This window comes from Phacochoerus africanus, chromosome 8, assembly GCF_016906955.1.
Source record: "Phacochoerus africanus isolate WHEZ1 chromosome 8, ROS_Pafr_v1, whole genome shotgun sequence".
Taxonomy (NCBI): Eukaryota; Metazoa; Chordata; class Mammalia; order Artiodactyla; family Suidae; genus Phacochoerus; species Phacochoerus africanus.
In genome coordinates this window covers 56,654,457-56,671,041 of record NC_062551.1, presented here as the reverse complement: position 1 = coordinate 56,671,041, position 16,585 = coordinate 56,654,457, and the positions used below count along the sequence as shown (strand labels likewise).

At 43.2% G+C, this 16,585-nt stretch overlaps 1 protein-coding gene across 1 annotated transcript; it reads right to left on the bottom strand.

The window, feature by feature from the left end:
- Positions 1-127: 127 nt before the first annotated feature.
- Positions 128-14,441, bottom strand: LOC125133246 (vomeronasal type-1 receptor 4-like). Its single transcript, XM_047791364.1, has 7 exons — positions 14,331-14,441; positions 11,001-11,076; positions 10,294-10,313; positions 7,670-8,569; positions 2,421-2,495; positions 1,976-2,034; positions 128-251 (listed from the first exon to the last, which is right to left on the bottom strand). Exons 1-7 carry the CDS (start codon positions 14,439-14,441, stop codon positions 128-130), a joined length of 1,365 nt encoding a protein of 454 aa, XP_047647320.1.
- Positions 14,442-16,585: the final 2,144 nt, after the last annotated feature.

The window sequence follows — 16,585 nt, the reverse complement described above, 5'->3', positions numbered from 1 at the left end:
CAGCTCACAGCCACTAATATTTGTCTTGTGACTTAGAAGCTCCTGCAAGGGAATGTGAGGTGGGGGCTACATGTACTGAGTGGATCCCAACATGCTCGCCTAAGCACCAGTTTCCACTTAGAAAAATTTACCTCATGGTTTTCTGGTACGAGCAGCCTTGAATGGGTTGAATATGTTGCACGTAAAGAGCACATGCAGTGTAACATTTATCACCGAAGACCCTACACGTGATCATTTCATTCTTCACACATCTATGAGGCAAGCGCCTGAGACGTTACACAGAGGAGAGTGACATACACACAGAGACATTAAGCAGTTACCAAACCCAATCTTTAGGGCAAAATAGAGACTTGACACCCACGGAGATCTTAAAAACAGTGCATTGAACTACAATGCTCTGCCCAACAGGTAGTTAGTTGTGTTCATATATAATAATCCAGATCCATCTTTAGTATTTTGTGCACCCTGACATTTGACTGTAGACTGGTCGCATTTTATCGTTTTCACCATAAAAAGAATCCATTTATTTGTACAGTTTTAGTCCATAGGTCAATATCAATTATGAATAAAGCTTTAAGGATCTTAATACATGTACCTGTGTTGCTGGCAGTGAAATACTGCAAGAACCTGCCCCATGACAAGTGAGTGGAATGGACAGGAAAAAGGCTCGATATTAGGATGGAAACAGGAAGATTCCTTTTTCATTTTAATGTTGGAGAAGCAGGGATAATTGTACCTGTCCCATGGAATGAGTGCATGTCATGTTGTAAACCTTGGAAGATAAAATAGGAACACATGATAAAAAGGCAGAAGGCAAAACCAAGTTATTGTTACTGTCATACAATGGAATTATATCATTGCTATGCCAGAGTTAAGGGGGAAATACTAGCAAATAATTACGTTTATGAATTACATTACCACAAAAGACATATACACAAAACAGCCTCTGCAAGGAAGGCATGTATTTTTTTGCACTATATAAACTTAAGTACTAGATTTTTTGATTGCTAGTAGAATGATTTAAATGGGTAAAAACAATGCGAGAACTACTGCTGATAACTCATAGGTACCATGTCAACTGCTCCTTAAATTTAAGCGTGGCAATAACCTCACCATAACCAGCACATTACAAAGGTTTTTTTTTTTCCTTTCTATTCTTTTTAGGGCCATAACTGCAGCATATGGAAGTTCCCAGGCTAGGGGTCAAATGAGAGCCGCTCTTGCCACCCTATGTTGCAGCCACAGCCACTTGGGCTCTGAGCCTTGTCTGCAACCTACACCATGGCTCACGGCAGTGTAGGATCCCTAACCCACTGAGTGAGGCCAGGGATTGAACCCCTCTCCTCATGGATACCAGTGGGGTTTGTAAACCACTGAGTCACAAGGGAACTACAAATGAAGGTTTTATTGGAGACACAGCTCCTGCCTGCATTAATTGCATCAGACATTCAGAGTTAAGAGAAAACTTTTCAATTTGTGTGCGCCTTGTGCCCAGGATTAGATAAAATTTCTGCAGATTCAACACACCTTATTGCAAACCTGTTAGTATTACTGGTGCACCTTTGGTCATCTTGAACGTTGAGTCTACAATTCCTATAAGGTAAACTCAACAGTAGATTGACTTTACAACCACATTTTAAAGCACCTTGGAAATCATGTTTTGTTATTCTTTGGATTCAGCACAACAATCATAGTCAGCGTGGAGTACATTCAGCTGCATGAGGAGCCTTCAGGGATGGGTGCAGGGTTTAGGACCCCATCTCTATTTATCTGCTCGGTTGTACCTCAGAATTATTCCACCTTCCTGCTTGGCATTAGAATCAGAAAATTTTACCTCCTATTTTTCTGGTACTAGAAGCATTCAAAGGGCAATTCTCAGAAGACTGCATTTTTCTGATATGATCACTTTCCCAAAATCACGATCTGTCTTTTCCTTACAGACTCTGCCTCTCAAAAAGTAATGGAAAATTCTTACCTGACTCCTTTCTGCTGCCAGAACCCTGGGCGCAGCGTGATGGTCTTTAGAGCCAGTACCTGCGTGGGAGGGAGGCAGCAGGCGCCTGATATATGGGTTGGTGACTCTGCCCTCCTCTCCCCTCAGAACTGCAATTATCATTTCATCTGTAGCAGCAATGAGAGTATAGTCTTGGGATCTGAGAATATTTCTGAAAACTCTTCTCTCAACTATTAATTGGCAAAACCAATTACAAGTTACTAGTTAGCCCCACTAAGAGATGACAGCAGTGCTTTCCAGAGGCATTTTCTTTCCTGTGATCCCTGAAGGCAGACAGGGGCTCACACGGAGGATGGCAGGAAATGCTGACATTACTCACAGGAAGACGGGCACCGAGTCTGTGTGTCCCTCTGGACGCATCTCTTGCCTCAGTGTTTCTCTACCCTCTTCCTAGCACCTTCCTAACCTTCAGACACCTGAACTGAACGGTCAGCTGAAGTGCTGGTAGAGAAATGGAGGAAGACACAATACCCCCAAGTATCTTCAAGGAGATACAAGGAAGAGCAAGAACAGGAAGCATAACTTATAGAGGTTGTTTGCACACATCAAAGCCAAGTAAGTTGCCATCATCTGCATTCTTTAATGCAAATCTATATGGATATCTTGAGGAAAATATAGTTTACCATTATTGGCCACCATTATTGGTGATGTATTAGATACAGAACAAACACAGAGAAAAAAAGAAGATTGAAAAAGAGTGTCTCACAAATAATCACCTAGTTCTGATGGCTCAGCACATAGATTCTACCATTTTTCCAAAAATCAGGTGGGCCATTGCCCAATACTTATTTATTTAGATCAAATAGTTACCACAGTGGTCTTATTAATTAATTAATTAACTGTGCTCCTTTTCAGTATGAGAACTTGGGTGGATAATTAAGAAACATAAATTAGGCACTCAAAGGAATCTTGCTTTTCCCTACAAACAACTCCACATTTGATACAGGGTCATGATGCAATCACTGCCAACTTTCAAGTCAGGGGTTGGAGCCATAGCAGTGGGTAAGGATGTCAGCACACAGCAGGGAACTCACTCACAGGCAGAAGCAAATGTACATGTGTGTCATACTCACATACACACATGCCTGTACTTAATTACATACATAACTCATGTACTTACACAGGGTGGCAAACTCACAGACACTTCTTTTTTTTTTTTGTCTTTTTGCCTTTTCTAGGGCCACTTCCTGTGGCATATGGAGGTTCCCAGGCTAGGGGTCTAATGGGAGCTGTAGCCACCAGCCTACACCAGAGCCACAGCAATGGGGGATCCGAACTGCATCTGCAACCTACACCACAGCTCACAGCAATGCCGGATCCTTAACCCACTGAGCAAGGCCAGGGATTGAACCCGCAACCGCATGGTTCCTAGTCAGATTTGTCAACCACTGCGTTGCGACATAAACTCCCTCACAGGCACTTCTAATAATAGTTTTCTATATATGGTAATACTGAAAAATATTTCTCACTGCAAAAAATGGTCTCTTTGTGAAGCTGGCAGATCCCCACTCCCTGGTGTTACTGTCCTGGCTATGTCACATGACAGGACAAAACAGACTGTGAAGTTGAATGCAGGTTACTGACCATAGCTGACTACGTTGTGGACTGAAAGCCAGCTTCCCTCCAAATTCATACCTTGAATTCCTAAGCCCTAAGGTGAGGGTGTTAGGAGGTGGGACTTGGGAGGGGATCACGTCACGGTGATTAGGTCCGACCATCCCTCAGGATGGGATCACTGCTCTGATGCCAAGTCCCTTGCTTCCTCTCTCTCACCACCAGGTGAGGACACAGTGAATAGAGGAACATCAGGGAACCACTGAACAGGACAAGGTGTCTCAGCAGACACGGACTCTCCCAGCACCTCATCTTGGACCTCCATCCTCTAGGACAGTGAGTAAGAAATGCCTTTGTTTAAGCCACTCCAGTCAGGGGTGTCCTTGTTGTAGAGCAGCCCCCACTGACGAAGACAGGAGACTGTCCTGGAATATCCAGGTGGGTCCAGTGTAATCACAGGAGCCTTAAAGAACTGAAGTCATACACAAGAGGAAGAAACAAGACCTTCAAGACAGCAAGGGATTCAGCGTGTGATGCTGGCTTTTAAGAGGGAAGGGGACACATGGGCATGATGAAAGGAAATGAATCCTTCAAACATGTATAAGTTCAGAGACCAGGACGTCTGACCACTCAATTGTGCCTTTCGGAACCAGTAAGCTGTGAAGAAACCAATGGGTGTTGTTTTCAGCTGCTAAATTTCTAGAAATCTATTACAGCAATAATAGAAATTGAATGCATATTAAGATTAAGTAGAAACACATTTAGTGAAGAACATTAAATCCATTACTACAAAACTGGTATCACGTAACCCAGCTGAAACCTTTTCTTAAATTTTAGGTTATCCTCCTTTTAATGCAGTTTCAGAGTATCTCCGATACTATATCTATAATTGTACAAAATGAAATAGTTCACAATCTCTTAAAATATTCTGTCCCTCCTTCAACATGTTTGCACAAATGTTGTCACACTGCTCTTACACACCAATCAAATTTCTTTCCTCAATGAGCACCTTTGAAGGAGATATTTTCCCTTTCAAAGAAATAGATCTTTCCCATGCACTAAAATATCATATATCATTCCATGGAGATCATTTAAAACATGTTTATTGATCACTCACAATGTATACTTATAAAGTATTGAATGCCTTCTCCTACAGACAACATGGAATATGGATCTGTGATCATGCTGCTTCCTGCACACATAGCTCACAGAGACAGCTCTGAGATGGGGGTGGCTGCACCACCATGACTGCACTCTTACTGTTAGTGCATAATTATTACTTTGGACTGAATAGTAGTGTCCCTCCCCCAAGGAGATAGGTTGAAGCTCTAACCCCAATATGAAGGTATTTGGAGATGGGTGTTGGGGACATGATTAGGTTTAGATGAGTCATGAAGGGGGAGCCACCATGCTGGGTGTGTGTCCTTGTCAGAAGACACTAGAGCTCACTCTGCCGGCCCTGTGGATCCAGCAGGAAGGGTCCTCCTCCTGGTTCGCACACTGTCTCCTTCCTACACATTGAATCTACCCACAATTAGATATTCAGTCGCCTATAGCTAGATTGTTCTCCTAGTTAACTCAACAAAACCATCACACTTAACAAAAGTATACTAGACCATCTATAATAGCCCATGTAGAGAATCCTCAACTGGTACAAGCAGTCTTCGTAAATCTAGGATCCAGTCACTGTATAAGGATTACATATTGTTGCCTGGAGTCTAGTATTTTGTTGTTTTTTTTTTCTTTTTTTTTTGTCTTTTTGCCATTTCTTGGGCTGCTCCCACGGCATATGGAGATTCCCAGGCTAGGGGTCTAATCAGAGCTGTAGCCACCGGCCCATGCCAGAGCCACAGCAATGCAGGATCCAAGCCGCGTCTGCAACCTACACCACAGCTCACGGCAACGCCGGATCGTCAACCCACTGAGCAAGGCCAGGGATTGAACCCGCAACCTCATGGTTCCTAGTCGGATTCATCAACCACTGCGCCACGACGGGAACTCCTAGTGTTTTTAATCTTGCCCACTTACTATTTTTTGTCTGAGGAAATTGACCTTTTTTTTTTTTTTTTTGCTTTTTAGGGCCACACCCATGGCATATAGACGTTACCAGGCTGGGGGCTGAATCAGAGCTGCAGCTGCCTGTCTACACCACAGCAACAACAATGCCAGATCCAAGCCACATTTGCAAACTACACCACAGCTCATGGTAATGCTAGATCCTGAACCCACTGAGAGAGGCCAGGGATCAAATTCACATCCTCAGGGATCCTAGTCAGGTTCATCACTGCTGAGCCAGGATGGGAACTCCCTGATACTGACCATTTTGATCAGGGCATGCCACCATTTGCAGAATGTCCTTGAGTGTGGATTTCTCTGATTTGAGTGCCTCTTTGTGAGACTCAGCAGAATCTTTGAGACGAAATTCTACACATGGATGATGGTGAAACCTTCTTCGAGTATGGCCTCAGAGGGAAAGATGAGCGTTTTCTATTTCTGGTGGAGGCTGAGACAAGCACCAGGCCCTATGGGCTGTGATGCAGGAACAGCAGGTTCTAGTATTTTTGCATGGCCTCCAGCTAATATCCTCTGTTACTGACTGAACCTGAGTTCTTGTGGTTGCTACAAAGAAGTGGAGTCCTGGAAGCAGTGGGCTTTGCTCCTGGACACATGCCCCTCTCAGACCATACTGGGGCCTGTGCTAAGCCCCTACTGGTTCTGCTGCTGGATCACCAACCTATAACAATAAATTCCTCCCACTAAAATCTGTCCTATTTCAGTCTACCTCCCCAAACTGCACCAATGCCCAATGTTCTCCTGCAAAATCCTCACTCCTCCCAGCCCAGAATTGGCAGCTACAACATGGTTCCTCCACCCACATGGGCCCCTGAACTGCCCACCCAGAAACCTGTTGCTCCCCAAGGGCAGTTTCAGGTCCACTTGGAACCAGAAACCATAGCAAAAAACCTGACCTTCTGCAAACACGACTAAGAGCCATGGATGGAGATAATGTTTTGTTTTCCTCTCCCGTCCAGCCAGGCTCTCCTGGATGGGTACATGCCCAACTCCCATGGCATCTCCCAGTGGACCCAATCTTAGCACATCCTTCAACCTAGATGTCCTATGGCTGTGCCAGGGTCCTGGGATTGAACTGGGGATGCAAAGTATTAAGAGAATATCCTCAGCAGAGCTGACTCCAACACAGTCTCCAGCAGCCTCTTCAGACATTGGCTCTATGTTATCCACAGGCAAGTTAAATAGTATCACAGATTTCATCTGCACCCAGAATCTGTACCTGGTACAGCATACGCTAACTCTTTGGGGTCTGGAGGTCTTTGCAGAGCATACTCTTCCCAGAATCCCTCAGAACTATGTGCTCAGATGGAGAATCCATAGATCTAACCCTGTTTCACAACCAAGACCAGAATCGCTGTAGAAGGAACAAGGGACCCCCCCTATCACACACAGACATGAACGCATGCCCAAGGAGGTGGCCACATCCCACAGAACTGCCCACACTCATCCTTCCCACTTCCCACTCACCATCACCTAATGCTCCAATTGCTCAGAAAACCCCCAGGTTGATCCCACACCTGGGAGGATCTGCACTGCACTTCAGAATAAAAGCTTCCCTTGCTACTGGCACTCAGACATGCACATCCAAGGAAACCCATGGGAAACTGTCTTCCATTGTTATCTATTACTCACTGCTGGACTGTATTCACTTCTGCTTAATATTCCCATGACTACACCACTGGGTCAGCCACTTTGATTCTTGTGACACAGGAGGTAGGACCAAAGGCATTCAATGTGCTTCAAGCCCCATTTGATTCAGACCACGGTCATCAGGTGCATGAGAATGAGGCCAAGCGGCTGTCATCACCTCCCCCGTGAGTGTGTTCCAAATTCAAGGAGCTGAGGACATCAGTACCCACTACCATTTACCTTAGAGACATGTGGGTTCCACTGACAAAGTTGTACTGATTTTTTAATCTAATGAGAGAATAAACAAATCAACATTCAGCAAAAACATACACTAGACAAATGTCAGATCAGTTTAAAGGATTTTCAATTTCTTATCCATGGAAAAGAGAGCCTGGGTACCATGTTCCTGTGACTCATGAAGAGATAGGGGCTGATGGTTGGAAAGCACAGAGAAATTAGGGCAGAAATGTTCATTACCCACCAATCAAGACGGAGAAAAAGAGCAATACAAACGTGAGAGATGGAGGAAAGGGCATAGGAAGAGAGAAACGTGCTCATCAGGACCAGGATTCTCTGGGTGGCTGTGGATTCAGCAGAGGACCTGGGGGAAACCTGATTCCCATGGATGTGTTGGACCCGTTCGCTGTGTCTGTACAGGATGAAAACCATGGAGCCACTGGCCCAGGTAATAATCACAGAAAATGAAACCTCAGGGACAACTATCAATACTGTATGTATCAGGCCTGTGATTTGTTCACGATCTGTAGTAAAACAGAACCCCCAATCTCTAAACTTTGTGATATTTTTCTTGCTCCATGTGCTAGACACATGCAACACATAGATAGGATTAATTGAATTTAAAAACATATTTTGGATCCAGAAGAGGACAATGCAGAAGTGAACGATTTTGGGGGCTTTAAGACCCTTCCAGCAGGAGTGCGTGGGGCTGATCATGATGGTCTGGAACACACTCAACAGGCACGTGGAGCCAATGGACACACCCCTGCCCACTCTGTGGACACAGAAAAGAAGTTCACATGCAAAACCCCTGAGAAAATACTTCAGCCCCAAAGCAGCCACTGTGTGAGGGACTCCTTTAGAGAGAATAACCAAGGAGTTGGCGAGAGTCAGGTGCTGGAGAATCAAGTCTGTGGTCCTCGACCTGCTCTGAGTGTGGCAGAGAAAGAGGTAACGGTAAAGGAGGGAGACATTGCCCAGAATTCCAGCTGTCGTCTGGGATAAAGAGAGAAGTGCTATTGTCACATCTAGGGAGAATAGTCTGTCATTCACCGTGCTTTCCTTTAAATTATGTCAACAGTCATTCCTCTGTGCAAAAAGGTGCATTGAAGATTTCTGACCCCAAGGGAAAGTGACTTGTGTGCTCCTGTCTGACTGCCAAGTCTTCACGAGACAGGAAGAGACGGAGAGATTAGTGTATACAGCATGCAAGTCAGCAGGAAAGATGACGTGGAGTTAACCTGGTGGAAAACAACGACGACAGTGAATAGATTGAAAGCATAATACAGCCTCTTCATAAAAAGCTGAAAAATTCCACCCACATTCAGAAAAGAAAAAGTCCATCATTACCCACATCATAAAATGTTTAAACTCTGAATAGTTGATAAATTCTCATGAAAATTAATATATATTTTGAAAAAAAGAATATTTCTATAGTCTCAGAATAAAAAGACATTCTAAACAGAACAAAACCTATTAATGTATAGGTGAAGTGATTTCAGTATATATTAAAATAAAATAAAAATAAGAGCCAGTTTCAGAAAACTGCATACACACACAGAAAAAGAGAGAGAGAGAGAGAGAGAGATAAAACTGGCAACAAAGCAAGGTACTACTATAACCACACAACTGAATAAACAATGGACCAACCATTCCAACAGAGACCTCAAAGCAGGTTATTAAGTGCAAAATAATGCAGAAAAATATTGAAGGCTGAGATGGTCTCTCTAAATTCACATGCAGATTAGAGGCTGACTGGTGATTTGCACCTGGTAGGTTGATTGCCAAGCCAGTGCCCTAACCCCTGTGTTATACTAACCAACCTTGTCAGCAAGGTTTTTCAAACAATCCAGACCTATGTTAAGTTTTTAAAATATGTTTTCCGTTTTATTTCATATCATTTTTTATCATATTTTTATTTTTGTTATAGTAATTTTTATTTTTGTTTAAAGATTTTTCTGTAGGTTAATATCAAATCAACCTGAAGGGTATAGGAGGGGATCCTTTTAACATGCTTTTAAGACCTGCTTAAAACACAGAGGTTCTCCAAATAGGGGCAGCTATTTCTAGAGATAATGCAGATAGGAAAATGGAGGTGTTTATTGAATGAATTCATATATATGGAAAGGATTAAGATGCTATGGGGTACATATAATTTCTGTACAATATCAAGAGTTCATTCAGAGGCAGACTGTATTTCCATCTGCAGTCCAAACATCCCTGCTTTTTCTACTACCAAACATGAGACAAGTTTTGGAAAACATAATAAAATTCAGTAATTCCAGGCTAATTCTTGCGACACCTCCCTTGGCAAGATGGATTTGATGAATGCATGATTGGCTCAGTATTAGTTTGACAGCAGAAAGAACCATTTGCTCTCATACTTGGAAGAAAATATGCAATGGCATCTGTCAGATATATAATTGGGCATTATCATCTTGTTTCCTAAGCAGTAATATGTGACAAATACTATATAATAAAACAAAGGAAGAGAGAAACAAAGCTATTAAAATTTGTGTTTCAAAAGCTTAGGTATACATTAATACCCATGTAAGGGAAACTATTAATAATAAAGGAATACTTGTGAAACATATTAAAATACATGAGACCTGTAAATTAGAAGCAGGAGAATAAGTACATTTTTAAAGCTTTCATTGAAATAACAAGGCAATGAATTTGGTGATTAGAATTGATCTTGGATATATTTCAACCAGAGATAATGAAACATGATACCTTTGATCTTGACAACTAACAAATGTTTCAGAAATTCATGATGAAAAACTAACCTTGAGTGCTGCTTCTCTAGCTTCAAGAGAGAATTAAATTCATGAGACCTCAGCTGCTTTCAGGAGATGCACAGTTAATGTTGCCAGCACGTCAGATAAGGAGAGTTAGATAATAAAGAAATGTTTTACATTCCAGAAACAAATTCACATTCATGGTTGTGGAAAGGATTAGAAAATTGTTACAGTTCTATCCTACTCTATGTTATAAGCATGACCACATTATAAGCACATATCTAATAATATCCAAAATTTAAATGATTTCTGTCACAGGATAGCAAACTGATTTCAAAACTATAATGGTTAATCACCTAAAAATGATTCCTCAATATCACTGAAATGACTCATCATGAACCCTTCACAGTGAGGTGTTCAATAAACTACACTGGAAGGCATCAGGTATTGGCATTGGGTTTCAGAACCTCATTTGGGTTTTGCAGCTTGGCTCACCAATAAGGAATTATTGTGTCTTTTTTTCTGGCTTGGCCCCTGGATCTCTTCTGACTCCCAGAGTCCCTTTTCCAGGCATGAGCACTCACTTAGACTTCCTTCCTTCCAGACTCTGCTTCTAAGACTGAAATAGAAAATACTCACCAGAAGCTTTCCTGGTGCTAGGATGGTGGCCGGGGTGTGAAGGTCATGACAACCACCATGTGTGTGGGAGGGAGACAGTCAGACCTTGATATATGGGTTTGTATCTGGGAACTCACCTTCCCTTAGAACTGCAATCATCATTTCATTTGTAACAGCAGTGACAGTGCAGAATACTTCTGCCAGAACATTTTCCTGGAGTTAATTACAAAAACTAATTAAAAGTTTCCTTTGAGTATCTCCCAATGGATACAGACATGTTTAAAGAGTCTCTTGCATATAGTGCTTAGTGCCGACAGACAGGGTGTCATATGGAAGGAGCAGTAAATATCGATGTTGGACACAGGAGGGACTGGCATGGAGGTGTGTGTGTCCCATGGGTTTCCCTGATGCACTGAGTTCTTCCACTAAGTCAAGTTCATTATTCATCTTGAGACTTCTAAGCTGCATCACTTTAACTACTGAGCAGATCAATTGAATCAGGCAGTCTAAGAGGAATTTCTAATCATAAAAGGATGAACATGGTAATATTTTATACTGGAAATTATTGGCTTCATTTGCGTAACAAAACAAATTAATTTGGAAGTGTTAGAGAAAATTTCTTGGATTTTGTACTTGACTAATATTCCCCCAAGGGGAGAGGAAATCCAGAGAAATAGCCACACAAAAATAGTGATGATAATACTGTCCCTCACAAGGATATTGTGACTGAACACCACATGTTGCTCTCACTCCCTTGGGAACTCACACACTGTGCCGCTGCCACTCCCAAATATTCTGGGCACCTCCTAAATCTGCCTAAGGCTCATTAGCAGTTTCCAGGGCCTTGCAACTATGAGTAGCCTGTGCTACCTTCCAGCAGGTCCTTGCTACTGTCAAGAGCAGAGCAACAAAGTGCTGACTACTATCCCTACCCATTGCCTCTTTCTCTCTGGAAGCACACTCAGCACCCTGGGGATAACAGCCTGCTCACACCAAAGAGACAGCAAATATACGAACTCCCATGCCCAAAATAAATAGTAACCCACCACAAAAGACAAAGGGATCTTCCTGCATAGAAGTAGCCCTCCAAGACTACAGTTTGGTTTCCATAAACTCATAGAAAAAGAAAAATATAAGCAAGATGAAGAAGCTCAGGAAATACTCCCAGTCAAAAGAACAGGAGAATTCACCTGAAGCAGCAAACAATGGTACAGACATCCACAGTCTGATAGACACTGAGTTCAAAAAGGAGATAATAAAAATACTGAAGGAATTAAGAGTTAATATGAAAACAAGACTGTATGTGAACAGTAATGCAAATTACAGTATAAAGGAGCTGGAAAACATATGAAGGATGCAAGAAAAATTAGAAAATTCATTTGCAGAGATGCAAGCTGAGTTAAAGGCACTGAAGAGCAGAATGAATGAGGCAGAGGAACAAATAAGTGACTTGGATGATAGAATAAGGGAAATCACCCAATCAGGACAGCAGATAGAAAAGCAAATGCAAAAACACGAAAGCAATAGAAGAGATCTATGGGATAATATAAAGCAGGGCAATCTGTGCATAACAGGGATTACAGAAGATAAGAAAAAGAAGAGGGGATTGAAAACATATTTGAAGAAATTATGGCTGAAAAATGTCCAACTCTAAAGGAAACAGACAGCAAGATTCAGGAAGCAGAGGGGGCCTAAACAAGTTGACTCCAAACATACCCACACGGAGACATAATAAAAATGGCAAAAGTTAAAGATAAGGAGAGGATACGAAAGGCAGCAAGAAAAAAAACAAAGAGTTAATTATAAGGGAACCCCCATAAAGCTATCAGCTAATTACAGAAACACTACAGGCCAGAAGAGAGTGGCAAGATTTATTCAAATTTCTAAAAGGGAACAATTCACAGCCTAGAATGAGCTACCCAGCAAGAATATCATTTAAAATAGAAGGAAAAATAAAGAATTTCTCCAAAGAACAAACACTAAAAGAATACAGGAATACTAAATCCATTCTAAAAGAAATACTGAAAGGTCTCCTCTAAATAGCAAAGAAGTAAGACGAACTAGGATGGATGAAATCACAATTGGAAAGTAATCACTAAAGTAAACCAGTATACATATCTAAAAGGGGAAAAAACTTAGTGTAAAAGCAACAATAAACACAGGAAGCAGCAAAGGATAAACATGAAGATGTTTAAAAAGGACATCAAAATCATAAAATGTGGGCAAGTAAGAAAATCCAGACTCTTTTTTTTTTTTTAAGAATGTGTTTGAGGAAGTTCCCATTGTGGCTCAGCAGTAACAAGCCTGATGAATATCCATGATGATGGAGGTTCAATTCCTGACTTTGCTCAGTGGGTTAAGGATCTGGCATTGTCATGAGCTGTGATGTAGGTCACAGATGTGGCTCAGATCCAGAGGTGCTGTGGATGTGGTATATGTAGGCAGCTGTAGCTCTGATTCAACTCCTATCCAAGGAACTTCTATATGCCACAAGTGTGGCACTAGAAAAAAGAAGCAAAAAAAAAAAAAAAAGAATATGTTTGACTGTCAGGCTAAAGAAAGCAGATATATAGAGAAAGGGGTTATCCTATTTGAAAAAATGGCAACCACAAATCAAAACCAAACACTGCATTCATAAAAACTAAAGAGAAAATGATCCCTCACTCCCTGGGGAGAAAGAACCTTGGTCATTTATTCTTCTGTGTGGTGGTCATTCACCAGGGTGATGCTTCCTGTCTACATTGCAGCTCCACTCCTCCCACCTGTCTCATTGTGGATCCTTCTGCATTTCTTCAGTTGTAGAAAGTCTTTTCTGGCAGATCCCAGTCTTCCTCATCAGGATTTGCTCTCCATACAGCTGTAATTTTGATGTGCCCATGTGAGGAGTGGAGCTAAGGGTCATCTCGGAGCAGAGCCCCTTGGTCTTCTTGTTACTGCAGACCCAGCTGACCTCAATAGATGCTCCTACTTAGTGAAGTTGGGGGGGGGTGTGGAACATAACCACCTGAGGTTTAAAGTGCAGGGGTCAAAGAGATACCACAGAGACATGAGAGACAGAACACCGGAGGAGGATTCTGACTTTCTGGATGGAGTGAGCCACAGAGGAGTCATTAAGGGAAATGAGATCTGCCAGCAACATGAACAAGCCTAGAAGCCATTTTTCCTTGGGTCCTAGGTTCAACATTTAATTAAATGAGGGTGAAGTAATGAATGAATTGGTAACTGTGCACTGTGGGAAAAACATCCAATTTACAGATTTCTCATCACAGAAGGAAATGGTGCATCTCTTATCCAGGCAAAGTAGATCCTGAGTACAGCTGAGTCATGGCTCATGAGCAGAAAGGGGCTGACAGTCGGGAACCACGCAGCCGTAATTTGTAGTGATGTTCACAGCTGGGATTACCAAAAAGAGCCCAAACAATTTGAAAGATGGAGGGGACAAATAGAAAAGCAGACAAAGTTCTCACCAGGAGAAGGAGGGTTTTGGTAGCGCTGTACTTGGGGGAGAATCTGGAGGAGGCATTGGTCCTACACATGTGCTGGACCTGCTGCTTGTGTCCATACAGAAAGAAAACCATGGAGATGCTGGCCTAGAGCCTGAGCCCCACACCTGAAAAATCAGAGGTTGAGAGTAATACTGCATCTAATTCCTCTCTGGTTTTGTCACGATGAGCAGCAGAACAGTATCCAAAATCCCTTTTGCTTGTGGTGTTTTCTTCATTCCATTTGCCCATAATATCCATAGGAAAAATGACATTTACCACTATGTACAGCATCCAACACAGGGAAATAGAGCAAACAATGTTCTTGGGGGCTTTTCCTTTAAGTTCTACCCACCTGGAAGATCACCTATGGATCCAACACAACCCCATCTACAGATCCAACACAGCCCCATCTACAGATCCAACACAGCCCCCATCTACAGATCCAACACAACCCCATCTACAGATCCAACACAGCCCCCATCTACAGATCCAACACAGCCCCCATCTACATATCCAACACAACCCCATCTACAGATCCAACACAACCCCATCTACAGATCCAACACAGCCCCCATCTACAGATCCAACACAGCCCCCATCTACATATCCAACACAACCCCATCTACAGATCCAACACAGCCCCATCTACAGATCCAACACAGCCCCATCTACAGATCCAACACAGCCCCTATCCAATTACCAATGGTATTTTTCACAGAATGAAAGCACAAAAATTTGGACTACCCATCATGCCTCAGCAGAAACGAATCTATCTAGAAACCATGAGGATGCAGGTTTGATCCCTGGCCTCACTCAGTGGGTTAAGGATCCAGCATTGCAGTGAGCTGTGGTGTAGGTTGCAGACACAGCTTGGATCCCACGCTGCTGTGGCTGTGGTATGGGCTGGGAGCTACAGTTCTGACTAGACCCCTAGCCTGGGAACCTCCATATGCTGTGAGTTTAGCCCTAGAAAGACAAAAAAAAAATTTAAAAAAGGAAAACAAAACTTTTTAAAAAATTGTATGGAAATGTAAAAGACCCTGTATACAGGAGCAAGAGGGTGGAGGAGTAAGAGGTCACGCTCACCTTCTCCCACAAACACATCAAAAAAACACATCTACATGTAAAGTGACTCACACAGAACATCAACTGAATGCTGGTAACTTAAACCTCCAAAAAGGCAAGAATTTTCTTTGGTCTTTTTGTCTTTTCTAGGGCCGCTCCCACGGCATATGGAGGGTCCCAGGCTAGGGGTCTAATTGGAGCTATAACCGCTGGCCTACACCACAGCCACAGCAACGCCAGATCCAAGCCACATCTGCAACCTACACCACAGCTCACGGCAATGCCAGATCCTTAACCCACTGAGCAAGGCCGGGGATCGAACCCGCAACCTCACAGTTCCTAATCGGATTCATTAACCACTGAGCCATGATGGGAACTCCCAAGAAACTCTTGACATAAGAGGTAGAACAAAAGAAAAGAGAGAGAGAGAGGAAAAAAAAGGAATCAGGACAGGACTAGCATTCCTGAGAGGGAGCTGTGAAGAAGAAAAGGAACCCACATCCTGGGAAGCCACCTAAATGACGGAAAGATCAGCCGAGTCGGAGGGACCCCAAAGTTACAGAGAAAAGCACAGCAGCTTAACTGAGAACAGCAAAGCAGAGTGAGAACCACCACACAGATCATCTGAAACACTGGCCCCAGACACCACCGCCTGAGATGCACAGGCGGGGCCTGGGTGCTGAGACTCATGCTCGGGAATCAGTCCTGGGGAGAGGACTTGGGCTGGTGGTGTGGGGCAGCCTGAGGGGCTAAGGAGCAGTGCACCATGTGTGGGGGAGCAGTACACCATGGGCTGAGAGGGGAATGCCATGGCAGAGGGAACCCGGGTGAAGGTCCAGCCCACAGGAGAAGCAAGGTGCCATTGTGGGGGTGGGTGAGAGGAGGAAGGGTGGACTACCATAGGAAACTCCCCGTGCCAGAGTGCGCATATGCCAGAGAGCTCTCGGGGTTGGGGGAGGCTCTGGTGTAGGCTAAGGGCAGTGAGAAGCCTCTTGCTCATTTAGGGGAGACTGCGTGCTTCTTAAGCAGGCTACCGGTGGCCAGGCACCTCTTGTGTGGGCTAAGGGCTTCAGGGGGCTAAGGGCAATGTGTTGCCTTTACACAATCTACAGGTGGCAAGGGCAGACAACAGCAGTCATCTCAGAGGCCAGAGGGAGGCGTGGCTTGCCACC